A 21,110-nucleotide genomic window follows, 5' to 3' on the forward strand; every position below is an offset into this window, starting at 1 on the left:
AAACATGACAAGATTGTTTGGAAACCGCTCGTATCAGGATCAGAATCAGAATACTTTATTGATCCCTGAGGGGATAATGGCTCAGCTGCAGTTACTTTACTTTTTTTTTTTATAGAATACTACAAAAACTGCCAATACAAATACTGTGATAATAACAAATTATCCAAATTATTATACAAATTAATATTAATGTTGATATTAATATTCATGTAGTATATGAATACTATTGATATTAACAATGATAATATAGTGGTCGTAGAATAATGCAGTATAAATAAGCACTATAAATAGTATACATATACTATGTATATGATTATGAGGTAAGAACTGATGGTTTAATCAATGCATCCTACTTTAAAACTTGATAAAATCTTGAAAATGTTGCTTTATGTCAAATGTTAATTTGAAAGTTACTTGTTTCTCCAGCTGTTAAATTAATGTTGCAGAGTAAAAGTACAACAGGTCCCTCGACAGTAAGGTTAGAAACAGTAAGTCATTGCTGCCAGCTGCATCTAATGAGTTTTCCTCTTTTCACTGCAGGGCCTCGTTGCTATGGTTCCCATAATGCACTGGGAGTTGTAAAAAGGAAGTATATTGTTGCCATGGAGGCAGTTTTTCAGCCTGTTTTTGTTCACATTTTGGCAAACTGGCGCCATTCGAAATGTGCCGAATTCAGTCAGCAGTTCTTGTTTACTGCAATGTCCCAGCTTGGGATAAATAAAGTATATCTATCTATCTATCTATCTTTTCAGTTTTCAGATGTACGAACATTTATCACTGCATTCCTACGATACTGAAGAAAACGAAGACATGATGACTCTCAGGCAGGTTCTGGGTTAGGAGGAGCGTCTCTTTTTCTTTTGTTTCTCAGCAGATTTATGAACATTTATCTGACAGCCGTACCATTTGGTACTGACATCCTCGGCCAGCGTCGGTCAAAACAAAACCAAAAAATGTGTGTTTCATGTTTGTGCATTCAGATTTGAATTATGACTCTGAGAGAGTGTGTGAATTATAATATAATTATAAAGCTGCTCATTTTACCATAAAGGTGCTTTTTAACATATGAGACGTGAGAATGGTTTAATGATCTGGTGTCCATCACTGTTTTTTGCTTTTTGTGACTTTTGTGGTGCTGAGTTGGCGTGAACGAGCCCCTGAAAGCTTCACTCCAGACGCGGAGCACTGGCAGCTCCAAGTGGCAGCAAGAGGTAACTGTGTGACGTTCATGGACTCTAAGATCATTGGAGTTTTGTGGGCAGGAAGGATGAAAACAGATATGAAGAGCACCTGGATTTTTGAAAATTTTACTACCTGGACTACCTGGAAAGGTTATTTAATATGACCCATTTTGTTTCGTTTGTTTTGCAGACTCTCCGCCAACTTTACTCTCATCTGGGCCTCCAATTCTGTGAAATACTTTCACCTTTTAAAGACAATTAATGTAACATTGAGCACTGTTAAAACCTCCTGTTGTACTTTGAACAGTTACACAGCATTTATAGCTTTTTTGGTTAAAAGGCTGTTTTTTTTCAATATATATTTGATGGCAGCTTAATTACACATTTGCAGTATGTATGAGCTGAACAAATTTCAGTAAAAACAATTCAAGACCCAAAGAGAAACTCAGCATCAATCCTCCAGCATCAGAAATAGAAACTGAAGCAGATATTTTGTGACATAAACAGACGCTAATGCAGATTAAAATAGTAGCTTTGCATTACACTGCCAGCGAGCCGAATAATAATGTGCATGTGTGCAGACTAATCATTATAATGGCCAAACTGGGCGTTTCTATGAAGCTTTGCTATTATTGCAATTCTCCATCAGACAATCCTCAGACTTTTTTAGATAGATAGATAGATAGATAGATAGATAGATAGATAGATAGATAGATAGATAGATAGATAGATAGATAGATAGATAGATAGATAAAGTCTGAACACTTTAATTAATATTTAATCCTTTAACGTGTCAGGTTAGACTCAGTCTTAATGTTGAGCTTTAACTATTCTGAACCTAACTGCCTTCTTTATATGCTCAGCACTGCTCGCACCAAAATTAATTTGTTCCCTATCACATCTTTGCAGACATGTTGATAAGATCTCTTCCAAAGAGCAGCTGGCGCGTAGAACGAAGTCAATCAAAAGGATCTTAATTACAGCAGAAAGCTGAAAGTCACTCTGCTTTAAAAAAGAAAAACGCTTCCTGCCGGTGAGGAATACCGAGGTTATTGATAACTGAAGCCTGCAGCGATCGGCTCATCGTCGAATTATAGGCTGACGGTCGCTGCCATGTGTGGACGTGAAGATGCTGTTTGTTCCTGCCTCTCTGGGAAATCATGTTGACAAATGCTGCAGGTCTCTGAAAGTCTGTTCAATAAAACACATTAAAGTACAAGTACAACTCTGAGTTACTGTTCTTATACTTTATTTGAGTATTTGAATGTATTGCTACCTCATGCTCGAACTCCACTACATTTCAAAGGGAAATATTGTACTTTTTACTCCACTACATTTATTTGGCAGATGTATTTATTGGTTACTTTGCAGATGAAGATTTTAAAAAACAATAATGAGCATTTCAAATAAAAATGCACTATTATACAGTAAAAAGCCTGACAGTGTATAAAATAAGTAAAAATCTGTAGTCGTAGCACAAAAAGGCAGTAACACTGTTAAAGAAGCTACAACTACAGGGGAAAGCGGTGGAAAAGTCCTCCAGGCCTTTACTAAAGTAAAGTTTTCACATCATCTCTGAGAAACAAACATCATCAAATATTTGATTGGAATATTCGCAGTAAAAAAAAATGGAAGTTTTTCAGACTTTGTTAACACTGATGCATGATGTTACTGTTATTTCACTGTTGTGGGTCTGGCGTGTTAAATGCATGTTGTAGGCATTAGATGCGACTCAAAGAAGGACCACAGATATGTCTCCTTTTAGAACAAGGAACAGTTATTTCACCATAAAACATAAGGAGCGGTAAAAAGGCACTAAGGTTTGGCTGATGTGTAGGAAGCAGAAAGATGGAACTGAGAGGAAAGCCACAGAGTCGAGTGAATCCTTTCCTCTTACATTCTGTCACAGTGTTGTGATTGTAAACAAGGATTAAATAAACTCTGCCTGTTTCAAACCCTCCTCTTCCTGGAGTGAAGCACAGCCCGATCACCCTCCCTTTTCTTCCTGCTCCAGAATGCGGCAAGCTGCACTTTGGCCAGTCCTTGTGGGAGATCTGCTTCTTCCTTTGGCCGAAAATCTGATATGTAACCTTCTCATTCTGCAGAGAAGACTCCAACACACCTGCACACACCTGCTGTGTTGGACATCTGCAAAAAATGAGCTCAGATCTTCTTCAGGAGTTGGGTTCCAGAAGTGGTGCTGTATAGTTATATCTGGTTGGTATCAATCTACCCCCGCAGCAGCTATGGCTCCTTCCTTACCTCCTTGAGTGGGAAGGACACTGAGTCAGCACATCATCATCATCATCGTCATGTTGTCTCAATCTCGCTAAACTGTTGAATGATCAGGAACAGAACACTCTCTGAATCTGCCTGTCCGCTCGTCTTCCTGAATGAGTCGGAGCTCGATAACCCCTCCCTCTTCTTCCTGCTCTCAAACACAGCAGCTCCACTCTGTCCACGTATTTCCTGGTTCCCTCCCCTTCAGATCTACACTTTGAGGATGGGTGTAACCAACATGTGGTGCGGTGCAGGAGCTGACAGGCCCCATTCACTGCAGAAACACATGCTGTTTAGATCAGAGCTCAAACTGGTTTCACTTCTGAGAAAGTGAAACTCAGACAGTCGTTGACACTGAGAGGAGAAATGGCGCAGAAAGGAGTTCAGCTGGACCAGGAAACAATCTCCTGTTCGATCTGTCTGGATCTACTGAAGGATCCGGTGGCTATTCCCTGTGGACACAGCTACTGCATGAACTGTATTAAAGGCTTCTGGGATGAAGAGGATGAGGAGAAAATCCCCAGCTGCCCTCAGTGTAGGCAGACCTTCACTCCGAGGCCTGTCCTGGTGAAAAACACCATGTTAGCAGCTTTAGTGGAGGAGCTGAAGAAGACTGGACTCCAAGCTGCTCCTGCTGATCACTGCTATGCTGGACCTGAAGATGTGGCCTGTGATGTCTGCACTGGGAGGAAACTGAAAGCCCTCAAGTCCTGTCTGGTCTGTCCGGCCTCTTACTGTGAGAAACACCTCCAGCCTCATTATGACTCACCTGCCTTTAAAAAACACAAGCTGGTGGACCCCTCCAAGAAACTCCAGGAGAACGTCTGCTCTCGTCACGATGAGGTGATGAAGATGTTCTGCCGTACTGATCAGCAGTGTATCTGTTATCTCTGCTCTGTGGATGAACACAAAGGCCACGACACAGTGTCAGCTGCAGCAGAAAGGACTGAGAGGCAGAGAGAGCTGGAGGTGAGTCGACAAAACATCCAGCAGAGAATCCAAGACAGACAGAAAGATGTGAAGGTGCTTCAACAGGAGGTGGAGGCTATCAATGACTCTGCTGATAAAGCGGTGGAGGACAGCCAGAAGATCTTCACCGAGCTGATCCGTCTCATGGAGGAAAGAAGGTCTGATGTGGAGCGGCAGCTCAGATCCCAGCAGGAAACTGAAGTGAGGCGAGTCAAAGAGCTCGAGGAGAAGCTGGAGCAGGAGATCACTGAGCTGAAGAGGAAAGATGCTGAGCTGAAGCAGCTCTCACACACAGAGGATCACAGCCAGTTTCTACACAACTACCCCTCACTGTCACCACTCAGTGGATCTACAGACTCATCCGCCATCAAGATCCGTCCTCTCAGCTACTTTGAGGATGTGACAGCTGCTGTGTCAGCAGTCAGAGATAAACTACAGGACGTTCTGACAGAGGAATGGACAAACATCTCACTGACAGTGGCTGAAGTGGATGTTTTACTGTCAGCTTCACCACCAGGACCCAAGACCAGAGCTGGATTCTTCAGATATTCACGTGAAATCACACTGGATCCAAACACAGCAAACACAGATCTGTTATTATCTGAGGGGAACAGAAAAGCAACATTAATGAGTGAAGAACAGTCTTATTCTGATCATCCAGACAGATTCACTGTTTGGTTTCAGGTCTTGAGTAGAGAGAGTCTGACTGGACGGTGTTACTGGGAGGTGGAGTGGAGAGGGACAGGAGTTTGTGTAGCAGTCGCATACAAGAATATCAGCAGAGCAGGGAGGGGGAATGAATGTCGATTTGGACGAAATGACAAATCTTGGGCGTTAGATTGTTACAACAACAGTTATTACTTTTGGTACAACAATGTGAAGACTCCCGTCTCAGGTCCTCGGTCCTCCAGAGTCGGAGTGTACCTGGATCACAGTGCAGGTATTCTGTCCTTCTACAGCATCTCTGAAACCATGACTCTCCTCCACAGAGTCCAGACCACGTTCACTCAGCCTCTCTATGCTGGGTTATGTCTCTATAATTCCACTGGAAACAGTGCTGAGCTGTGTGAGCTCAAGAAGGCAAAAGTTACTTAACAGAAAATATGCCATCCTCAATCTTTCAAGCAGAATGTTTGTTTTGTCACCATTTTTTTCTAAGTATAAAAGAATAATAAAAAGCCACCAGACAAACAAGAAAAACGTCAAATTAACTGGATGGTCGTTTTAGCCTTTATTACATTACATCCTTTAATTGTTAACCACAGTAAAAATGTGTAAAAGTACTCAGGGCATTTACTGAAGTCAAGATCTCAACATGATCCCTGAGAAACACTTGACTAAAAGTCTTCCTTTCTAATACTCCATTTATATATTTGCATATTTACTGATACATAAAGTCAGAGTTCTTCCATTGCTGTACTCTGAATATATGCTAATGTAGAGTTTATTTGAATTTTTATATGTATATATATGTGTTACTAGGATTTGGGATGTGAAGTATATCGGTACTCCACTTAAAGGCTCCTTTCTCAGGTTGATTTATGTTCTCAGGTACTTTGCATATGTTTAAAGGTTGCGGTGTTAGCATGCTTTGTGTTGAAGGTGTCCAGCCGCATTTAAAGAACAATGCTAAGAGTCACTGGGTCTGTCTTTAATGCTGCTTCCATGCAACTTTAATCTTCTATTTTGGTCCCTCTCAGCTTTTTACAGATATCACGTTCTCCACTAGAGGTCACTCTTGACATATGTATTCCATGATCACGCGCTCAGGTGTGCTTCACTGCTATTTACAAAAAAGGATAAGGCCACAAGTTTGTAGGCAGTCCTGACACCTTTGTGTGCTGGTGTGGAGCTCTTTTTCATGGTTTGGTCCAGACTCCTTAGTTACAGTTAAGAGAAATCTAAATGCTCCAGCATACAAAGACATTTCTGACAATAGTGCGCTGCCAGCTTTGTAGCAACTGCCTGGGGAAGGTGCTTGTCTGTGTCAACATGATAATGCACAAAAAGAAACCTCCATTTTTCCACCCATTTTTGTGTGGAGGCATGAGTTTCAGGTGTCAAATAACTTTTTTGGGTATCCACGTACTTTTGTCCATGTACTGTATGTCGACATCAGCAGATAAATAAATAGAAATTTACTTAAACATTTCAACAACAATCACGTTTGGGTACATTGTGGTTACAATACTGTGACGAAACATTTAATGTAGACGATGTTTTATTCAAGTAGTCTTAAATTATCTTTGGATTTCTGATGAAGCTCTTTTAAATAACATTTTGATCTGTCAAAAACGTGAAAAATGTAAATACTCTGCAGCTTATTCAGGAAGGAGGCAATATGACCACTGAAACCAGCAAAGTGGATCCCATCACTCCTGTTTTCAGATTTTTAAATTAGATTCATGAGTGTCAAGATTTGATTTTGAAATGACACTCATGTTTTGCCCACTGTTTCTAAGATCAAAGTAAAAGTGTTTTATGCACCATGCATTTGGAACAAGCTTCCAGTCTACTTCTGCCTATCATTAAATTATATTTGGGGCTTTTTAGTCATGTATCTCACAGTGCTTTACAATTTTCAGTCTTCTCGCTCTTATTTGTATCCTCTACTTTATACATAAACCCTAGTTACGTGTGTTTTTACATTGTATTGTATTTATTTTATATAAAGTGCAAGACAAATAAATCTGCAATGGATTCAAACGGTGTATTTCCAACCTCTCTCAGGCAACACACACTATGCTTTTATTTTGAAGTGTTTCCGGTCGAAACAGAGGATGTTTTGTAGATGAGATTTTTAACGTGAAAGGTTTTTTGTCCAGTTTTATCCGCCTGACCGCTCAGACCGTGTGGCGAAGCTCGGACATGGAGGTTTAGAGGCTGTGTCGTCCCTGCAGAGGCTCAGGTTAGTGAAGCGCTGCGTCGCCATTATTGTAGTGATTTTATTCAATGGTTAACGTTAGCTACCTCAGCGGGTTAGCTGCTAGCTGCGCGGTTAGCTGGGATGCTATCCGTGTAATATCGAAGGACTTCTGGTTGTACTTTTCAAAGTAAAGCCTTAGCTAACTCGATGGCGGCCCCTTTACGTTCTGCTATGGCACCATACGCCAAACTCCATTAAAAAAAAGACAATTTAACAGATATTTTTGCGAAACTATCTTATTAACGCTTGACATTCCGTATAACGCACATACAGAAAACATTTTCTGAATGCATCAAACGCTTGTTCTATGGCAAATTTTGCACGTATCATTTAGCTATTTGCCTTTTAAACATTAGCAAACGTTGGTAAATTGCAGTGTTAAATATCAACGGCCTCACCTAGCTTAACCTTAGCTACTAAAGTGGGCATTCGTTTGGTTTGAGTTAAGTTTTACGCAGGTAATTAAATGTTAAATTTAACTGTTACTGAATATTAAGCATGCCGAATTTATAAACAGACAGTGCCGATTCCGAAATTTGTAAGAAGGCGACCAGATCTGTATGTTACGTGAACCTATAAAGAAAACCGTCTTAAATTTCTAAATAATTAATGCGATTCGGCGACACTTTCTCAGCGTATTTTTTGCAGTTGATATGGTACAGGATTACTGCTACTCCGACTTTGAGGGCATGTGTAGGGGAAATACTACGATTACTTAGTTAAAAACGACCTTCATTTAGACTTGAGTCTTTACGCCTCAAATGTGCCAATTATTCAATCGTGAAAAACATAAGATCAACGTCTTTGAGGCAATTTCACAAGGGTTTAATGCATATAGGATGATTACTTTTTTCCCTTGGCTTGATGGCACACAATAAAGATGATGTGTAACAAACGTGAAATATCGATGAGCTGATTTTGTACGTAAAACACATTAAATTGCACGCTTTTATTTTGAAGTGTACTTTTCCGGTTTTCGTGTGATCATGCCGGCAGCTTGACGCAGTTGTTTTCAAAACAGCGACTGAGAGCAGCTGAGCACTGCGGCGTTTCTGGGCAGCGGTATTATCCGGGCAGACCGTCACCAGACTCCTCCGTTTCACGCTTGTTTTCCTCGACGACTCTTCCCCTTTTCCGATCTTTATTTTTTCCACACACGCAGAAATAGAATCACTAGATGACAGCCTCTCTCTCCCGCTGGGAAGACAGCTGGCTCGGAGATAACATCGGGGGAGGTGATGCCCTTGACTTGGGGAGGAGGAGTTTGGAGGAGAAGGGGTGCACCACCATCTAATGTAGCCAAAGAAGTGACGTTGTAATTGTGTGCTCTCCATTGGCAGGAGTGTCAGGGATGCAGCGCCTGCTCTGCAAGTTCATTTCATCCCTGCCAGCCGCGGAGCAGCAGCGTCCCGCTGAGAGAAGCCATCGAGTGGAAATGCTGTGCATCTGCAGGGAGCTCTAGCCCCGGAGCTCCGCTGGTCAAGCCGAGGAGGCCTGAACGGTCTCCACCTCCGGATTTGATGGTGGCAGAAGGCAAATGTGCATGACAAGATAAGCAACCCAGAGGCTGTCCTGCCTGAGCTGCAGATAAGCACATCTGTGAGTCGTGAGTCTACTTTCTCTTTGGTTGACATTGTTGCTGTTTTGGGCCTCTTTGTCTGCCAGACTGTTTTTGTGGGAGTAGATGTTCCAATTAATAATAAATGGAATGGGCAGCAGCCCCTGAACTGTAAATGTAGACTTGGAACTGGGGCAGTTTATTCTTGTAACGCCTAAAGAAAGGTGGATTTGACTGGAAATAATGGCCGACCACGAGGAAGCAGAGTTGTCAGAGTCCCTCCAGAAGGAGGATGGATTTTCCAGTGAGCAGGAGGACTCGGGTGCAAATTTCAAATCTAAAAGTTTGCCTATTTTAAATGAGGAAGCGCCTCAAGAGGAAACCTTACTAGCTAGTTCTGTCCGGATGTCCATCACGGCAGAAGAGAGCGCAGAATTTATCCAGCTCCCGGCCAAGGCTGAGTCGTTTCAGGCGGAGTCCCCGACGCGGGCAAACTACCTGCCCAAGCCGGGAAAGTCAGCACTGAACAGGCCGAGTTCGTACATGGAGAACACGGAGATCCGTAGGAGTAAAAACATGGTGAGGAGGAAGCCCCCGGGGTTTTTCGCTTCCAGGCTAGCTCAGATTCGTCTGCCCAGTAGGAAGTACCTGGGCGTGATCTTACAGGACTCTCGCTGTTTCTTGTTCTGCATGTGCTACCTGACGTTCATCCAGTCGCTCATGGTGTCAGGCTACCTCAGCAGTGTCATCACCACCATAGAGAAGAGGTACAGCCTGAGGAGCTCTGAATCGGGCCTCCTCGTGAGCTGTTTCGACATAGGGAGCCTCCTAGTGGTCGTCTTTATTAGCTACTTTGGTGGGCGGGGCCAGAGGCCTCGCTGGCTGGCGGTGGGCGGGGTGTTCATCGCCGTGGGTGCCGCCCTCTTCTCCTTACCTCACTTCATCTCGCCGGCCTACCAGATCCAGGAGGTCAACTCATCCTCTGGCAACGAGGGCCTGTGCATGAACAGCAACGCCAGCGGCAGGGACCGCGTCGACATCACTTCCTGTCCCAGGGACCAGGAGGGCAACGAGCACAACCTGTATGTGGCACTGTTTGTCATCGCTCAGATCCTGGTGGGCATGGGATCCACGCCCATCTACACGCTGGGACCCACCTACCTGGACGACAACGTGAAGAAGGAGAACGCCTCGCTGTATCTAGGTAAGAGTTTGTGGAAAAGTGTGAGGAAGTGTTCAAACACGAGCCGTCTTCGATCAGCCAACCTCTACAGAGGATGATGTCACTGAGTATTGATTACTATTCAGCTTCAATAGGAACCAATCAGTGACGTCGGTGCTGCAGTGATTGGTTTGTATTAAAAACGGCAGGTGTTTGGGTGACTTCTGTTGTATTCCTGTTCACTGTAATCTCATGACGTCCAAAATGCGATGTTCATATTGGTAAAAGCTGACAGCAGAACCAAATTCATTATTTCTTCTGGTATTCTCGAGGGAGGAAGAGCGGGACTGAGTCATAGCCAGAATTAATAAATTCAGGATTACTCTGTGCACTAAACCAGCCACTTGTGGTTCCAACTGACTTTAGTTTTAAGCCCCGATTGGTGACATTTTGGCTCAAACAAACATGAACCTGTTAAGAAAATGCAAGAAAAGAAAGTTTCCACAGTGTGTCAGACTGAAAACCACCAACACACCAACCAACCAACCAACCAACCAACCAGGTGTGCTGGTGCCATCAAGCCAGAAACACAGCAACAGAGAAATGACTCAGTGGCACACATTTAATGACTGACCTCAGATCAGTGCGTGACACGGTTTGTACCGCCACATCGCCCGACCCTGTGTGTGACTGTAGCTGCCGTCCCACAGAGATGCAACGCACAGTAACAAATTATCAACACAACTGGAAATCAGTAATTGAAAATAAAACATTTTATTCATATTGCTTTAATAAAAAACATTAAAATACATCCTTTAAATATTTCTGCGACTTGCTACATGGCCAAAAGTATGCGGACACCTGAAAGTCGCACCGATATGTGATTGTTAAGCACGTTATTCCAAAATCAAGAGCATTAATCTGCTGCTATGACAGCCCCCAGTCTCAGGGAAAGGCTTTCCACCAGATGTTGAACCCTGCAGGCCAGTCAAGACTCCACACCAAGCTGGGAAAACGCCTTCTTTATGGAGCTGGCTTTGCACACGGCGGCATTGTCGTATTCAAACAGGAAAGGGCTAAACACGAGCTGCTACCACAAAGTTTAAAGGACACTATTGTCTAAAACGTCATTGTATGGAGCCCAAACATACACTGGTCAGGCCCTGTCAGCAGCTGTAGACAATGTACGACCGCACATACATTCAGCTTTTGGCACTGTATTGAGCATCCGACGCCACATCTGTCACGTCACCTAACATTTGAAGTCACTAAATAGGCTCGTGCTCAAAGGCACATCAACTGACAAAGGCTGACAAGCAGGAAGTTGAAAACAACAGCACGGAGCTCCTGTGGTCTCTGCCACCACCATGGCCTACATGTCAGGCACTTGCTCCACATAGTTCTGTGGCCAAATCAACTGTGTGATCTTTGAACTGCCCCCCCCCTTCCCTTTCCGTTTCACATGCTTCTGTAGAAGTTCTCGCCCCTGTGGACTCGGACAAGGCAAAGCCTAATTAAACCAGCAAATGAGAGCTGGGTTATGAAAGAGAGGAGGCGAGGTGGAGGGAAGAGGGGAAGGTCTTATGTGCATTCCTGTCGTTGGGGGGGGGGGGCACAGAGGCTCAGTGCTGGTTTGGCTCCTTTTTCTCTTCTTTTTAAAACAACCAGAGTAGAAGTTTTGCTCAATGGAGCAGCCGGTTGCTGATCCGATGTCACCTGCAAGGAGCCTGGAATGTGATTGGACGCTCTGCTGGTTGTAATATAAAACTCAGACAATGATGAAACAGTTTAGAAATTGTATGCATGAGCCTCTGGGTCCTAATTTTAAGGGCAAAAAAAGGAATCTGCAATAAAAAACAAAACTAATTCCCATATACGCTTCACTGCAAGGCCAAAACTATGTGGACATCTAAACATCACACCCATCTGTGATTGATTAACAAACCCCAAGATCTAGATTAGTGTTGGGAAGGTGAAATTTAAAAAAGGTAAGTAGCCAGAATAGTGAAATTGCTATTTGACCATGGACCAGCGGAGCAGCCAGTCGCTGGTGCAGCGTCATCGCGTGCATGTTTACCAGGCAGGAAAGTTCCAATGAAAAGATGGCACTGAATTGCATTCTGGGAAGTGCACCAACATTTTTACAACATGTCTGCACTAAAAAATATGGAGGGATTTTAACAGTCTATATGAACAAAAATTCAAATTAACCTTAGCCTTCAGCAGAAACGATCTTTCGTTGTTAGCTCCAACTTTATCTGCTCTACCGGCCTCATCGGCAAGTAACCAGAAAGCGTTTGTCTGGGAAGACCCACTCGACCAGTAAATCTTGGTATTCAGTAGCCTTGGTGACTGCCCAATGAGGACGTTTGTCTCCCGGTCGTACAGTCAGCAGGTCGGTGTGGTTGGTTGGTTTAATGGCAGCTGACAGATCAGTCCAGCATCCTGAAAGACCAGCAGACTCCTTCCAGTTTGAAGCTGGTCAATGTGGAATAGCAGTGAATACTTGGAGAAAGTATGTTTTATGGCTGCTGGATTATTATTACTACTATTATTAGCCTATTTCTTGTCATTAAAGACACAAGTGCTTTTTATTTTGTCGAGTTTTCCTAAATGCTACATTCGGATGCGTTTGTGAAATTGCATTTTGGCTGCAGACTAACCTGCTCAAGAGGAAGAATAGAAATGCAGTGTTTGGTTTGGAAAAATCTTCGGTTTGCAGTTTGCTTAAAAAGCCTTTCGGGTGTTATACAGAGCCACACACAGTAATGTGGAGCGTTTGTGTGCAGATTGGACGCCCTCCCACTCTTTTGCCTGAGTTGTGATGCACGGTCTCCCTGATATTGACCATGAAGTGTGCACAAAGGGCTCACTGTGCACAGATAGGCCTCTTATGCTACTTAGCCTACTTAGATTATTATGTTAGTGGCAGAACATGAGATGAGCAGAGACAGATGATGTCTTTAGTGGTTCTGCAGCTGTATTGTGGATTCAGCAGGAATGCCATGTAGATAGACCACTGCTGTATTCATTTAGCCCACTGCTTTATCTCTGCAGACACTTTTAAAACACAGATTGATCAAGTGCTTACAAAAGCAGAGGCGGAATTTCCTGGCACATGCTGGCACTAAAAGCAAACCGAAATCAATGCGTAGCGTCTGTCTGGTAATCCCTCTTCAGATCAAAGGTGTCTTCTGGTTTATCGCAGCTGCTAATGGAGATGAAAGGCCAACTGGGAAAGGAGATTTAACCTTGAGATTCGAGCGAATGTTAAATCAGATGGCTGTGGCCGCTGGGAACAGGGCCACCCCAGCAGCAACACAATGCAACATATTCTGTTTGGTCCCTGCCCCGCCTCAAATGATGAGAACAAAGGACACCACGACAGGACAAAGATGGGGTTTATTCCTGTTATTTGTTCTTAAACGGGGAATCCAACTGAAGACAAGCCCATATTAACAAAAGACACGAGCTTTGAAGCTTCTCGATGTTTCTAAAACTGCTATTAGTGATGGTAACTCATAAAGCACATGGCCAGAAGTATGTGGACACCTGACCATTGCAGCCACATGCGATTGGTGGCTGTGTGGGCAGTGATCTGCTGCTGTGATATTGTTCAGTCATTTTCTTTTGTTTTTTGTCTTTGTTGAGCTGCATGTCTTTTTCCTATGCAAGTACACCGAGTGCAGTGTTTAAGCCAGAGTCATATTTCTTGTATGTGCACACTTACTGATACCAGCCTCCACTGTTCTGGTTTCAGTCTTTTCCTCATATTTTTGAACCTGGCTGCAGGGATTTGCTCCCATTCAGCCACAGCAACATCAGAGTTGGGTGATAAAGGTCTGGATCGCAGTCAGTGTTCCAGTTCTTCCCGAAAGTGTTGGATGGGGTCGAGGTCGGGGCTCTGTGCAGGCCAGTCAAGTTCTTCCAGACCAAAACAATTTCTTTACAGAGCTGGCTGTGCACACAGCGACTCGAGAGGGCCTCCCCAAACTGTAAATAGATATAAAAAGCCTACAGTGCAAAAACAGTGCAAATCTGGATATTACAAACATAGAAAAAAAATAACGTGAAAAATGCAGTTTCAGTGCAGTATTTTTTTTATTAAAAAAAAGACATTAAAATACAGTCGAGGAAACAAATAGCAATAGCAGGATCGGTGGCAGTACTGCTAATTAGAACGCTGATAACACTGCTTATAAAACAAGAACTGCAGCAACTATATCTGAAGGCACCTAGAAACTGTCTCCACTCCATCCATATGAAGGTTGTTATCAGACGATATATGGTTTAGTCATTTTTTTTTAACTCCCAAAATATTAACGGCGGTCCCAAACTCAGTAATGCAGTATCGAGGCTGTACTGCAAAATACAACCTAAAAGTGCAAAGTGTGTGTCCTTGAAGAATAACCAATGTGTTGAATGCACCCTCTTTGTCACAGAACTTTTGCAAAGTTGATTAAAAATATTTTAATCAACTTTGCAAAAGTTGATTAAAATATTTTTATAACTATTAATATTTATAAAAAAAATATTTTTATAACTATTCGTCGAAGTATTTCTTGGGACGTTTTCACTACTGGTGGCAGCGAGTGGAATCAAATGAGCCTTTCGCTTCAGAGACGTGTCCGATGTTTGAGGCAAATGTCAGTTTCATTTCCATCACGTGGTGCACATCGCCGTCTTCCTCTCCGTCTGTGTGTTTATGACTTGAACTACCGCTGTCTGCCGTCAGTAGAAATCTGCATCGCCTCACCCGCTTGTGTCGTGGTAGAGGTGGTAAAGGAACCTGCTCATCAAAACATCACTTTTAGAAAATAATTTAGACAGAATGGATATAAAATGATGGTACTTGTCTGTTTCAATGCCATAAAGCTGAAAGGTTAAAAGGTCTGTGAAGTAGCAGGTGGGCAGATGCCTCAGAAGTCACCGGTAATCTCCAAACCAGTCCCACAACACACAAGGCTCTGGTGTAAGAAGGATCAAATGGACAGAACATGATCTCAAAACTCTTATCTGCTTTATTTTGCACCAAAGCAAATCTTTGCTGTGAATGTAGGAACAAGAGGTGATACAACAGAAATGAGAAAAGGCAAAGACATTGAAGGTCATAATTCTGGTTTTGCCGTCCCTGTACTGTTGTGGGCCAGTATGGGTGCAACACTTGCTGTCTGCTGTAGAGCAAACATTCTGGTCCATTTTGGCCCTGCTTTGCTTTAGCCTACATATGAGATCATGCCCAAAGGCGTAACAGACATGCATTAGAATAATTCAGCACAATATTGCTTTGTAACCCCGATAAGAGACGCTCTGTTTGGCTCCCATTTGCGGCGGCGGGACACGCTGCTGCCACTTGAAATTTTAATGTGCCAGCTCAGAAATGCAATCTGGTCCTCACTGAGTTAACAGCGCCAGTTTGTGTTTGTCATGGTACTGCGCTGCGTGTGTGACCTCAGACTTGTGGTCATTGTGAGGATATTTGGACGACTGTAGGTCGTATCCATGTTCTGTACAACTGAACTGGCAGAGCTGCTTCTATAGTACTTTAACAATGATAGTAAAAAGCAATGAATTGTTGTCATATGTGACAGGATTTATGTTCACAGTGGACTCCTGGGTGCATGAGTGCATCCGTGCCAGAGAGCAAATTGTGCAAGAGTCAATTAAAGAAGCTAAAGTTGTGTTTACACTCTGATTTCCTCTTTTCTCAGAGATTAATCGTGGTTTTTGAAAACCTTGCTTTTGCATTAGCCTCTGCTTCATCAGAGTAGCCTGATAATTAGACTTCGCTGCCCCTGCTTTAATCAGCCTGACATTGTGCTCATGTCAGCTGTTTTCTGTTTGGGTGGAGGAGTTATTTTGTTTTGCGTCCATCCTGTCAGCAGTATTTTCAGTCAGCGCAGGAGCTGTGGTGGTGGTGGTTGTTTGCAGCAGTTAACATTTCTCAAAGTTTGGATGAATTATGTCAGTTTAAGAGTTACGTCTCCAACAACAACCTGTGTAGCTTTGTCCATCTCATGGACTGAGGACTAGAAACCCCTCACACTGTTTCTCTCCTGGTGAAGAGCGTCACCTCCACTCTCATGCACCAGACTACACAGCAGCAAAGCATTTCATGGGGTTTGATTATCATGTCTCCTGATTTATCACGTTCACAAATATTGATTTTGCCGTTATCATCAATGAGGAAGATGTGACTGGAAACGTCTTAACGCTTCTCGGCTCAGTTCAGAGAGCTTGAATCTGCTGGTGTGAAGTGAAAGATGTCCTGTGAAACTGAATAGTTAAAGCAAGGCAAAGCTGGTGTTCCAGACCTGCTGGGGTCACTCATGGCGTAATGTAGCCACCCATGCCAGGGACTTTGGACAAAAAACAATTACCACATGGTTCAATTTTTATTAAAATAAAAACCTAAAAGATCATAAATCCATCATGGTCCACTTGTGTATACTGTTAAAATTTGCCAGAAGGTGCCAAACAATGGGTCAGTAAATAGTCTGACATGGATTAATCAACACCAGTTTCAATAATTGATCATCCTAGCCATTGATCCAGCAAATGCCAGACGTTCACCAACGACACAGCTGGCTTTTGTTTGACCATTTCTGAACTGCTGACGGGTTGTTTGACCTTTAATAATGCCGCGGCCTGAAGGTGTCGAGAGAATCAAGTCAAACTGAAGTGGAATATTGAACTCCCCCCCTGGTGAGCAAAGCAACGAGGCGGCACAGGGTTGATTTATTGTTCCAACAGTACATTGATGTAAATATATTAAAGAGGATGTGACAAAATTAAAGGGGCACCATTAACTTGGACACATCAAGGCATTCCTGATGTTCTGTCCTGGCGTCTGTGATTTGATTTTTTTAATGACTTTGTTTAATGAGTGTTGGTCATTAAGGTCGGGTTTAGTTTCCTGTTGTTGTGTTACAAAGGGAGGAAAAAGCCTGTCTCATTTCAGGCTGCTGATTACTCATCTCAGTCCTTTTTTCCTGCAGAGACAGTGAGACACTGACAGCCTAACCCACAAAACTCAGATTGAAATGTACAGAAACCAGTTGGTGAGCTCAAACAGACACCGTGTTCTGCTTTTGCGTCCGTCTGTCCTCGTGCTGTCTGACTGTGTCCTCAGCCAAAAAAAACATTAATTTCTTTTCCAATTTACTGACATTTAACAAGTGGTTATGAACATTTATCAGCTTTGTCAGGATTGTTCAATTCAAGCTTTGGCCCGCTGGTTCTGCTGTATCACTTTGGGACCTTGCACCTTGCTGGTATGGGTTGTACAAAGTGAATCATTGGCTTGGTAACTTTCTACAAACCTGGAAAAACGTTCCTTAAAGGATAACTTTCGTTTTTTACAACCTGGACCTTATTTGTAGCATTAAATCATCAAATCAAATCAAATCAAACTTTATTTATATAGCACTTTTCATCCATTTAAAATGCAACACAAAGTGCTTCACAAGATAAAAGAATACAACAACAGAGAGAATAAAAGCATAATATGACAGACAATATCCCACTTCCAGATATATACACACGTGCGCTCACACAAACACTCATACACACACACACACACACACACACACACAGTGCTGAGACATGGCAGGGCACTGAGGAACCATGTGAGGAAACACTCAAATACGACCATTTACTCACCCAGACAACTTTGGTGGCATTTGGAGTCGTTTTGAAGAAATTAGCCCCAGAGGAGCGGCGTGTATATCCGTATAATGCGAGTACTCGGGGCATCCATGCGCAGCCTCTATATAACGCATAATCTGCAGCGAAACTCGTTCATATTCCAATATTTAGTTCTGATATGCTGGTGCTATTCCCCTCTGAGCCGGCGGTCGGCTAGTTTAGCTGTAGTTTGGCACAGCTATGGTTCGTTATTGCGTATTCGTAGCCGACCGCCGCAGAGTTAGCCGTGTTGTGGCTGGCTGCTCGCAGCGCCCGGCGTTCGGTAATGACATCATCCACGTCAGAGGTAGTTGTCTAGAGACGCCGGATGTTGATAACATGCCACCACGGGCTCAGAGGGGAATAGCACCAGCATATCATAACAAAATATTGGAATATGAACGAGTTTCGCCGCAGATTATGCGTTATATAGAGGCTGCATGGATGTCCCGAGTACTCGCATTATACGGATATACGTGCCGCTCCTCTGGGGCTAATTTCTTCAAAACGACTCCAAATGCCACCAAAGCTGTCTGGGTGAGTAAATGGTCGTATTTAATGCTACAAATAAGGTCCAGGTTGTAAAAAACGAAAGTTATCCTTTAAACATTTTGAAACCTCACCTGTAGACTCTACAAACATGTTGCATGTTACAAACATGGGTGGTGCAGCCATTTGGCAATCCCACAAAACATTATTTAAATTCTCGTAGACATCCCAGTGTTTGCAACAGGCCCAGTCAGTCAGTTGCTTCATGGCATTACTCGGATCAAATATCAGAATCACGCCACAGTGAAAAGAACAACAGGATGACTCTGTGTTGTTGTTTCTTAGTGTGTGAAAATTGTGTCTCAAATACTGCTGCTTTTTGAAAAATGTGTTGTCTGAAAGCCAAAGGGGAACGCACCGAAGGAATTCCTCTGGCTCGTAGTTCCTGGAACGGCATGGTCGAACAATACTAAATTTAAAACTACTGTGTACAACAGTTTTACTCGTAGTCGGTAACACTTGGCGCTGTGAAAACTATACTGTAGTATCTTCTGTGATTGGAGAAGCTTTACACTGTAGAGAGGGTCCAATGAAGGAACACTATCAAGTTGCATTATGGGAAGTGAAGATTGAGTGTTTTCGGAGCTCAACCATACATGGTACTAGCTTTATTCAAGATGGCGGCGCGTGCAGACGCAGCGGCTCGTAGCTCCCGTGTTTCCGTTTTTGTTTGTTTGTTTTTACTCGTTTCCACTTTTACTTCTCTTCTGGAAGCTCTGACACAGTTCAGCAGGTCCGAACTGTTGAACTTTGGAGTACGGTTCGGACTCCACACACCCCCTAAACTGCACTTTATTCCACCGGAGCTGCTGCGGACCCCCGAGCCCACCACCATCCCCCCACTGCTGCCAAGGAGACGGAGGAGGCACCGTAAACAAAAGTGTGGCAAGAGAGCCGGCTTGCGTGCTAGGCTACATGCTAGCCCTCACTGACTGGCTCTCCCCGGTCTCTTCCTCACTAACGCCAGGTCTCTCGCCGACAAAATCGACGAGATCCGTCTAAGGATAGTCTCTCGCCGGATGGACAGCTGTGTTACTGTTGAATCTACTAAACGTCAGGATATCCCAGCCTCTGCTGCTACGGTTTAGAACTGAGTCCCTTCCTTTATGGGACTGCGATGCAGAGTCCCTTCAGTCACTCAGTGGTTTTAGTACTTGTGGACTGACAGCCATGTTGTCCAGCAGTCTCTATCACACAGATACACTGTAAAGAGTGCAGGAAGCCCGAACACAGATTTCACGGAGGCAGGGAGTCTGATGTCGGTGCTGGCGGCCCGTCGGGAAGTTGTAACGAGACAGTGCTGTGTCAGCAGGTTGTCATGACAACGCTGTCATCCCACAACATTTCATTGTGTCTCCCCTCTTTCATCTCCCCGCTGTCCGGCCTGTCCTCAGCTGCGTCTGTCCGTCTGTCTCTACGTCACACGGACGGAAGAATGCAGCTGCAGTTTTTGCATGAACCCGTCCATCAACTGGCAAAGACCTCACGAAACGTCACATAAAACCTGGCAACTCCGATCCTGATTTATGTTTTTGATTTACGTTCATTGAATTGAAAGCTTACAAGCTTTTAGCTTGTTGGTTGAAACCCCTTAAATAACAATCATTTTAAAATGACATCATTTCACACAGCTTGTCCTTTAATTTGCAGCTACCATCAGTCTCTTTTACGGCCGTGTTGTGGTGTGTGTCGCTGGCCCAGCAGGTCCGGACTCATGCAGTCAGGTTGTAGAGAGGCTGAGGCCTGCCGATGCGTGTTGTTAGTGCAGCAGCACCTGAGAGGGATCTCTGCACACTCTCTGTGTGTGTGATGGTGATCAAGCAACACGTTGGCAGCACTGGAGTGCCCAACAATCAATCAGTCAATCAATGTGAGGAACCCTGTTGAGGTATTATGACATATTGGAGTATTAATTCTATGTGTTCAGCGTTCAGCGTGTTCACCAATAAATTATTATTATAGATCTCATTTATGTGCGCATACAGTATCATGTTAAGTATTATGGCTAATTAGCTACCGGCCAGTAAAACATGACTCACAGCACAGTTCAGAATGTGTCTTAAACCAGATCAGGCCGCTTGGCTGAATGTATCTGTTGTATAACAGGCAACATACTGTTTTAAAAGGCACGCTGTGTTACTGTGGAGGACAGTTCTGCAGGGACCAGGATACACTCCATGTCTTTTTAAATGGTCACTACGTCAGATTAGTTGATTACGGTTCTGCAGTGCCTCGGTCGAGAAACGTGCCAGACTGCGTGCTAAACTCGACCTGTATTAGTTTTAATGACCTGCGTGATGTGCGAAGGTGATCGAGCAGAATGGACCTGGGAGACTTCTGGGATCAGTCACTGGGCACGTTGTAGAGGACGTCAAACTAGGAAAAAAAAAACCCATTACATCTGATCGGTCTGATCAAAGCCATTGATGAGGCAAGTCGAGCCGCAAACAAAGCTCACACTCAGATAGCTGGTGCTTATCAAACTAACTTGAACCTGGTTTCTGACCAGCAGTGGAGCTGTGACTATTTCCCACACATCATTGGAGCTGCAACTAGTGATTACTTTCATTATCGACGGACTTCTGATTATTTTCTTGGTTAATCATTTTGTCTCTGTAAAATGTTGGGAAAAAAGTAAAAAAAAATGGCAATCATATTGTCTCACAGCTTATGGTGTCTTGATCAAATTGCTTGTTTTGTCCAACTAATATCCAAAAACGCAAAGATAAATTTCTAAAATAAAAAGAGCATTGAGTCTTCACCCCTGAGAGGCTTGAACGAGGTAATACTTGGCATTTT

At 43.4% G+C, this 21,110-nt stretch overlaps 2 protein-coding genes across 3 annotated transcripts in view; both read left to right on the top strand.

Moving 5' to 3' along the window:
* Positions 1-3,760: 3,760 nt before the first annotated feature.
* On the top strand, positions 3,761-6,065 carry LOC121614976 (E3 ubiquitin/ISG15 ligase TRIM25-like). Its single transcript, XM_041949087.1, has one exon. The coding sequence runs from the start codon at positions 3,828-3,830 to the stop codon at positions 5,523-5,525; it is 1,698 nt and encodes a 565-aa protein (XP_041805021.1). The 5' UTR covers positions 3,761-3,827; the 3' UTR covers positions 5,526-6,065.
* A 2,963-nt stretch (positions 6,066-9,028) lies between these two features.
* The window catches only part of LOC121614971 (solute carrier organic anion transporter family member 5A1-like), a 33,973-nt gene continuing 21,891 nt past the window's right edge, over positions 9,029-21,110 (top strand). For both annotated transcript variants that reach the window (XR_006007245.1, XM_041949081.1), the window contains exon 1: positions 9,029-10,118. Coding sequence is in view for 1 of the 2 variants with exons in the window: in XM_041949081.1 (XP_041805015.1) it covers positions 9,158-10,118 (961 nt within the window). In the remaining variant the exon portion in view is untranslated. The remainder of the gene's footprint in view (positions 10,119-21,110) is intronic.

The sequence above is a fragment of the Chelmon rostratus genome, chromosome 12, assembly GCF_017976325.1.
Source record: "Chelmon rostratus isolate fCheRos1 chromosome 12, fCheRos1.pri, whole genome shotgun sequence".
Taxonomy (NCBI): domain Eukaryota; kingdom Metazoa; phylum Chordata; class Actinopteri; order Chaetodontiformes; family Chaetodontidae; genus Chelmon; species Chelmon rostratus.